Source organism: Stegostoma tigrinum, chromosome X (genome assembly GCF_030684315.1).
Source record: "Stegostoma tigrinum isolate sSteTig4 chromosome X, sSteTig4.hap1, whole genome shotgun sequence".
Taxonomy (NCBI): domain Eukaryota; kingdom Metazoa; phylum Chordata; class Chondrichthyes; order Orectolobiformes; family Stegostomatidae; genus Stegostoma; species Stegostoma tigrinum.
The window spans coordinates 5,145,547-5,154,318 of NC_081404.1; the positions used below are offsets into that span (position 1 = coordinate 5,145,547).

General features: G+C 42.7%; 1 protein-coding gene across 1 annotated transcript; it reads left to right on the forward strand.

The window, feature by feature from the left end:
- The first annotated feature begins 7,504 nt into the window (after positions 1-7,504).
- Positions 7,505-8,281, forward strand: LOC132207510 (probable G-protein coupled receptor 139). Its single transcript, XM_059643364.1, has one exon. The coding sequence runs from the start codon at positions 7,505-7,507 to the stop codon at positions 8,279-8,281; it is 777 nt and encodes a 258-aa protein (XP_059499347.1).
- The last annotated feature ends 491 nt before the right edge of the window (positions 8,282-8,772 follow it).

Consider the following 8,772-nt stretch of genomic DNA (forward strand, 5'->3'; position numbering starts at 1 on the left):
AAGAAAACGGAAATGATATTTTCTGCAACATAATAAAATTTAATTGACTCCCTTCCTCTCGCTTTGCAGTCAGTCATTTTCTGCAGCCCTTCCATATCGTTGCAACACAATTCAGGAACAGATAGCCTCCATATCTCTTTAAAAACATTCACTCACTTTTGCCCTCCCTAAGTCTGCAAAATCATGCCGCTGGGCACTCACTATCTCTGGAATATCATTTAATCCCTGCAACGCTTACTATCTCGAAAATATCATCCAGTCACTGTCGGCCTTCCGATCTCTGTCACATCATTCACACAATGCAGCCCTGCCTATCTCTGCAACATCATTCACCAGCTGCAGCCCTTGCTTTCTCTGTAATTTCAATCACTTCCTACAATCCTCACTTCACCTCTGACATTATTCAGTCTCTGAACCCCTACCTAACACTGTAAAATCTTTCAGTCACTGGGCCGTCACTATCTCTTGCATGTCATTTAATGCTGGCAGCACTCTACCTATCTAGTATCATTCAGTCACTGCATTCAGTCACTATCGGCAGAACATTGTAGAGTCACTGCGGCCTCCGTGTCTCTGAAGCATAATGCATTCAATACAGCGATCGCTATCACTGCAATATCGTTCACAAACTGCAGCTCTCTAAATCTCTTTCGCAACACTGAACCGGTGGAAACAACGTCTCCACGTCTACTCGATCCACGCCTCTCAGTTTTCTGTACGTTTCAATCAGATTCTGTCTGATCTTTCTCAGCTCTGTCACATGCACACCAAGAGTCCTCAATCGTCCCTTTCAGATTAACACTGTTGTTTCTCACCCAAGTTCCTCCCTCTCCACACGTGTGCTGAATTCTACCTTGTTCCGCTCCCTGTTTCCTAGATGTGGAATACATCATGGCAAATTGTTCAAAATGGGAAACAATGGCCCATTGGGCACACCGCATTTGAGTGTAAATACCACCAAATAGACCACACCAGCACCTGTGTGAGGACAAAAAGGGAAGGGGAATCCTTTGCCTTCTTTCAAATATATCTCCGATGTCCTCTCACATGTGCCCAAAGTACTGACACTGGTGAACCAGTCAATTCAACCACTATAAATATCGAGGGTAGCTTCTGAACAATTACTTTTGAGGGTTCTCAGGGATGAGGTCAGTGAGGTTTCACACAGTTCAATTTTTGAATGACTGGGCATGTGATTTGAGAATTAAAGAGCTGGTTTGTGCTGTTATCAAGTATAGGAGAGTGATGCGGTGATATTTCAAAAACATGAAATTTTCCAACTGGGCTTTTCATGCAGACACTGAAATACCATTGTTGGTCAGCTCTTATCATAACAGTTGGCAAAGGAGGCACGAGGGGCTGAATGCCTTATTCCTGTTCCTATTTCTTCTGTTTTTATGGACTTCTGCTTGCATTGAGAAGAACCAAGAATGAGCAAGTCAGAGATTTAGTGTGAGAGAAGAGTAAACATGGAGCTGCAAGTGGCACAGGTAGAAATGATGAGAACAAGGTATTCTTGGTGGCACTGGCAGATTTAGAAAAATGTGACCTGTTAAAATCAACAAGAGTTACATTCGATGGTGGGATTTGGTGATTATGCACGGCTAGGCCAGAACTCTACAAATTCGGCCAGATAATTTATTGGAGTAGAATTGGGCCATTCTGCCACTTGAGTCTGGTCTGTCATTCAATTTTGGCAGATATGTTCAGAACCTCATTCTCCTGCCTCCCCCCTATATCCCTTCATCCCTGAACTCATCAAAAACATATTTATCTCTGTCTTAAATAAACTCAATGACTTGGCCTTCTGCGGCAACATGTAGCACACATTCACCACTCTCTGATGGAATAAATTCCTCCTCATCTCAGTTCCAAAGGGTTATCCTTTAACTCTGAAGCTGTTCCCTCGGGCCTTAGTCTCCCCTACCAATGGAAACTTCTTCTCCACGACCACTCTAACCAGGTCTCTCAGTATTCTGGACATCTCAATCAGTTTCCCCCAATCTTCTGAACTCCATGGAGTATATATCCAGAGCCCAAAACATCTCCAAACTAGTCCTTTATCCACAGGAATATTCCTGTAAAACTTTTCTGGACCCCTGTCAAAGCTTGCACATGCTATCTTGGATATAGGATCCAAAACTGCTCACAATATTCCAAATGCGGTCTGATCAGAATCTTATACAGCCTCTAGTCTTGTGTTGTAGCTCTCTTGCAATGAATACTAACATTCCATTTGCCTTCTTAACTGCCGACTGAACTTGGATGCTAACCTTAAGAGAATCCTGAACTAGGAATCCACGTCTCTTTGTGCTTCAAATTTCCAAAGGCTTTTCCCATATTCTTCCTGCCAAAGTGTATAACGTCAGGATTTTCGAATCTGCATTTGGTCTGCCAAATCTTTGCCTACTCTCCTAACCTGTTCAAGTCCTCCTGTAGCTTCCCCACTTCCTCAACACTTTCTGACTCTCCATCTACCCTTGTGTTAGCTGCAAAATTTGCAATAATGCCTTATGTTCCTTTACCCAGATCATTAATGTTTAATGTGAATAATTTTGGTTTCCACACTGACCCCAGCAGAACTTCACATGTCACTGCTGCCATCTTGAAAAAAAGACCCTTTCGTCCACAATCTCTGACATCTGCCTGTCTGCCAGTCCTCTATGTGTGCCAATGCCTTGCCTTGACACCATGCGCTCTTATCTTATTTCTCAGCCTCGCATGCAGCAACTTGTCAAAGTCCTTCTGGAAATCCAAATAGATCATGTCCAATAGCTCTCCTTTTTCTAACTTGCTCATTACTTCCTTAAAGAATTCAAACAAGTTCGTTCAGAAAGACGTCTCCTTGATGAAGCCGTGCTGAATTTGGCCTCTTTCAGCATGCCTTTCAAGTATTCTGCAAACTCATTCTTAATGCTCATGTGTGCAAAATATTGAAGAGAAGAGATGCAGTGGCCAAATTAGCAGAGAGTTTGAAAACTAGGGCTTGTTTATTCAGGTCAGTGGCGGCAGAATTACAGTGGATGTGAGCAAAATTCTTCTTAAACAGAGGATGAAGGATGCCTAGTGTTCTCCGCCTGAATTAGTGGTGGAGGCAGAAACCCGAAGCTCTGTGAGAATGTGTATGAGTCAGCACAGTAGATCGGCAGGGCAATGGGCAAAGTGAAGGATGATGTGATTAAAAAGGGCGTTTGGATCTCTTTGGGTCGGTTCAAACAAGGATGTGCCCAATTGACCTCTTCTGAGCTGAATCGTTTCTGTGGATCTGTCGTTCATAATGGATTCTAAAATCTGACCAATCACTGAGGTTACTCGAACCAGTCTATAGTTTCCTGTGTTTTGCCTCCCTCCCTTCTTAAATATGTGTGTTACATTCGCCATTTCTCAGTTCTCTGCGACCAACCATGGCTCCAGCGATTCCTGAAAGATCGCCACCAATGGCTCCACAATCTTGTCTGCTACCACCTTTATAACTCTGGGGTGTGGTCTGTTCTGCGAGGGTGAGAAATTGAAATGTAGTTACAAACCACTGTGACTGGATATGGTCCTTATTGGCATTAATTCGAAAACTTGGACAAGGATAGAAAATTGCTGAAAGGGAAGGAAAAAGCCCACATGGACATGAGATAATGAAATTTTGGGTGAGGTTTTTGGTCCAATTGGTTTAATTTTCAAGTTCAGGCTGAAGGAAGAAAACGAAATCATTGATGTACGAGATGAAGAACTGAAACTTCACAACCCGTCACCTGTCCAGTGGGAGTGTAAATCCTATCGATTGTTTCATGTGCTGTGCAAGAAATTTCATCAAAGGGTTTTAGAGAGTATATCAGGTAATCAACGTTCCAGAGATTCTGCTTTCCAGTAACAATGTGTTTCAGATACGCAAACAGGTCAGGGAATACGAGAGACTACCTCAGTGAGTCAAAGGTGTTGGGGAAAGTTCATCAGAGAGACAGACACACGTTGAATGGCAATGAATGAAAGAGTGCCCTGATACAAAACATTCCTTTGACTGGGCAGTGGTTATAATCTGAAATGAACGGCCTTGGATTGTAGGTAAGAAAGATTTCATCTGTAGAGCATCGAGTAAACAGCTGACTCATTAGTTCAGAGAGTCATGCAGCATGGAAACAGACTTTTAGTCCAAACAGTCTCGGCTGACCATGATCCCAAATGGAGCTAATCCCATCTGTCTGACTTGGCCCATATCTCTCCAAACATTTCTTCTTCATGTGCTTGTCTAAATGTCTTTTAAACATTGCAACTGTACCCACATTTATCATTTTCTTTGCAAGCCCATCCTGCACACAAAGCACTCCCTGTGCAAAAATATTGACCGCCTGTCTTTTATAAATTATTCTCATCTCACCTTAAAAATATGCTCCCCAGACTTGAAATCCCCCACCCGAGGGAAGAGATAGCTGCCGCTCACCACGTTTATACCCACTATGATTTTATAAATCTTTCTCAGGTCACCACTTAACCTCTTTTGCTCCAATGAAAACAATTCGAGCCAATCCAGACTCTCCCTGTAACTGAAACCTTCCACTCCTGGCAACATCCTGGTAAATCTTTTATGAACGCTCTCCAGCTAAATAATATCATTTCTTTGGCAGGGTGACTGGAACTGGACACATTACTTCTGAACTGGCTGAGCGAAACAGTGGAGTGATGGTTGAAATGGGGCTGCTGACTGAGACAATTTGAGCTGCTCTTCCAGAGATCTGACCCAGTCAGCACAGAACCTGCAGCAAAACGCTGGGTGGGAATATATTGTGATATTTTTGAGCCTAAGCGTGGCTCAACTGAAATCCTTTATCTCAAGAGAGCTGCAGATCTCTCCAAAACAAATTGCTAAATATTTTCGATCACTGGAGAAGTAACTCGACTGTCGTAATCTCTGCTTGTGAGTCTTTTGGAAAACAAACGACTGGAAAATTTTGCAAACACAGAATCCCCTGGCAGCTCCTGTCGGGTATAAAATAAAGGCTCTTATCCCATTCTGAACTGGAGAGATGACGAGCAGCACAACGTGATTGATCTTGTCGCTCAGAAAATGCATCGACCAATTTAATTAGTCAGGAATATATTCTATGTTGCAATTGCGGTAGTCGGTTTGCCGGGTAAGTGTCTGTGATTGCTCGGGCTAAGGTTCTTGTGGTGCATTGGTACTGTACCAACCCTGAACAAAATCATGGCCGGGTTCAAATTGCCTATGTGTATCTCTCATCTCTGTGCAGGTTGATTGAAGTGTCTGGAATGATTGAGTTTGCACGCTTCAATTTGTTTTGAACAGCGACTGTCTTGGATTCTGTCTTGTTCCAATGATTCATTCGGAGGAAATCTGCTGAGAACAAGCTGAGTTGCACAGAATGTGGATTGAAAGAATGTTGTGCTGGTGGAATGCCTGGTAGGAACACGCTGGATTAGAAGGAAGGCTCCGAGGATAAGAGGGAGTTGAGGAAAGTCAGCTAAAAAAAACAGCTGAATTCGAGAAAAAAAAAATGCTGTGAGCAAGCTGCTCCAGATAATCTCACCGAATTCAAAAACAAAACAAAACCACAACATCATTTCAGACTGAAACACATTCATTATTTTGAAAGAGACTTCAAGAGCAACAAAATATTGTATTTTCTGAGAATCTGTGTGTACAAGGCTTCATTGAGAAAGGTGCATTTTTGGTGACAGGACTGCACAAGTTCCAACGCACGTCCAGTGACTCTGAAATATCCCACACTTTTGCATTTGGTCTGAACAAATAACCCATTGGTCAAATTACACCTGTTCCTTTGGAATTTTTCCATCTCTGCAGGAAGCCTGTTTTGTTCGCTGCACTTTCCGGGAACGGGAGAGAGAGAGACAGAAAGAGTCTTTTGGTAAATTTAATATGGGTAAACGTTGACTCCTCTACCTCCATGAATTCCATGTTGGTCAATGATGTTATACTTGTTATGCAATTTTATTCCTGTTCATAAACAAACAACTGTGTTTGCTGATGAACCTGATTCACATATCATTTTGTGTGAAGTAAGGTGTATTCTTGTGTAGTTCTTTTTCACCTGGTGATATGTCGAGCAGTGGGAAGAGAGCTCCAGAGCTCTCCTCTCGCATCCACCCTCACATACACTGGGCTCTCGTCACAGAGACACGGGTCCATTGGAATTTGGGTGTCAAACATTATGAAGGAATACAGGGAAATCTACCCGATTTTCGGTTCATTAATCCATCAAAAACGCTTGGCTCATTGCTGAGGCTAATTCAGAAGTGGGAAAATGAAAACAGATTGATTTGCAAAGTATCAACAAGCTTTGGCTGGTTAGTGTGGCTGGGGATTTATGGCTCGAGTTTGAAGCCATGGTGAGTCAGGCTACTCGACAGGAGGTAACACCACGAAAGGTGACGTGTGAAGGACAGATGGACAAATCAGAAGGTGAGTCTAATGTGTTTGTAGGTATTTCTTTGCAGGTGATGCACATTGCAGCGCAAAACGAAATGGTACGCATTGCAGCTGGAGGAGCAGAGGGTCTACTCCAAGCTTGCACTGCTCCAGCTTCAGACACACAATTCCTCATTGGACTATTAAAGTGCTCACCTGCTTCTGGACAGGAGTCTGCTGCACCCCTCTGACTGATACCTCTTAAAAAAGATCTTTATCCTGATCTGTATGTGATCAGGTTAGATTAGATTCCCTGCAGTGTGGGAAAAGGCCCTTCATCACAGCAGGTCCACACTGCCCATTGAAGCATCCCATCCAGATCCATCCCCCCATAACCCATACATCTCTGAACACGATTCCTCAGTGGCCAGTTGAAGTCACAGAGCCATAGATTCATGCTGCACTAAAACAGGTCCTTTGGACCACGCAGTCCATCCCAAACAAAATCCCAAACTGAAATATTCCCACCTGTCTACTCCTGACCCATATCCTTCCCGTTCATATATCCATCCAGATGTCTTTTCAACATTGTAACTGTACATCCACCACTTCCTCAGGAAAATCATTCCACACATGAATGACCCTTTGTGTTGAAACATTGCCTCTTAATGTCTCTTTGAAAGAAATCTCTCTCCTCTCACCTAAAAAAATGAGTTTACTGGGTGCCAGACCAAATGCACGTTTTGTGCTCCCTCATCTGAAAATTCCCCATCTTGGAGAAAAGACAATAACCATCAACTCTATCTGGAACTCTCATTGTTTTATAAAATTTCAGCAGGTCATCTCTCCGCCTCCAACCCGCCAATGAAATCAGTCCCAGCGTACACAGCCTTTGTTCACAACTCAAACCTTCTATCCCAGGCTACATCCTTGTAAATCACTTCTGTACCATCTCCAGCTAATCTGTTTGTGTTCAGTGGTCTGTCTTGAGAAAATGTGAATGACTTTTTAAAAGTAATTTCGCATCTCCTTTCCCTTCGCTCTCTCACAGTGAATTCACTGGCACTTGTGATTTTATTCAGAGGAAAATGTGGAATCTCCTCATGCACCACTCGTTACCTCGTTGCCATGGCAACAGCGGATCTACTGTATGTTATCCTTGAGGTCATACTCTACCGGATCAATGATTATTATTTCCCTGTCAATTTCTTCCATCTGACCGCTGTCTGTAAAATTACCTCTGTGCTGCGCCGCGCTGCCACTGATTGTTCTGTCTGGTTAACTGTCACTTTTACATTTGATCGATTTGTTGCGATTTGTTCCCAGAAGTTGAAAATGAAATATTGCACCAAGAAAATTGCAACAGCAGTTCTAGCAACAACAGGCATTCTGGCCTGTTTCAAAAACATTCCCACCTACTTCAGGTTTGAATCTTACCAAATCTTTAACAATGTCGAGTGGTTCTGCATGAACAATGAAGCATATTATTACGATCCCATATGGATAGGATTCAAACGCTTTGAAAAGATCTTAACTCCAATGCTCCCATTTGCTTTAATTCTTTTGATAAACGCTTTGACAGTCAGGCAAATTTTAGTGGCCAGTCAGGCCCGTAAGAGACTGCAGGATCAGAGCAAAGGGCAGAATTCTTGTGACCCAGAGATGGAGAGCAGAAGAAAGTCTATTATTTTTCTCTTCACGATATCCTGTGGTTTCATCCTGCTGTGGCTGTGCTACCTTTTTGTATATTTTAAGACATTCGATCCATTGTTCGATAAAAATTCTGAATCTATATTCCGATATGTTGCAAATATGCTCCGTGATATAAACTGCTGCACAAACACATTTATTTATGTAGCAACACTCTCCAAGTTCAGAGAGAAGTTCACAAACACGCTCATGTGACCTTTTAAGCAAACAATTCACTGTAAGCATCAACAAAATAAATAGTGATGCCGAATCGTGTGAAGAGAAATGGATGACAGTGTTTGCTGGATGTATGGAGGGAAAGGAAGGTTCTGGAGAGCAAGTCTGTCCAGTATTACTGATGATGAAGCGAGTACTCAGCCCAATGAGAAAAGGACGTCATTGGGTGGCACATTTTTCGTTAGACTAGAGACTACTGCATCAAGTTAAATGGATTCAACATGATTAATTAAGGAAGCAACAGTGTCAAAATGCGTCCTGCAGACCAAAAAATGAATCGCAATTTAGAGGAACAAAAGCAAAGTTGCTGGAAAAGCTCAGCAGTTCCGGCAGCATCTTGAAGGAGAAAACAGAGTTAACGTGTCAGGTCGGGTGACCCTTCCATCGAATTTACAGAAATGGTTGCCTCCGTGTTGTTCTAATTCTCAGCTCGTCACCTGAGGAAGAGTACATTATTCTTTAAAATGCAA

Coding starts and splice junctions, on each gene's coding strand:
- LOC132207510 (XM_059643364.1), top strand. CDS start 7,505: ATGGCAACAGCGGATCTACTGTATGTTATCCTTGAGGTCATACTCTAC.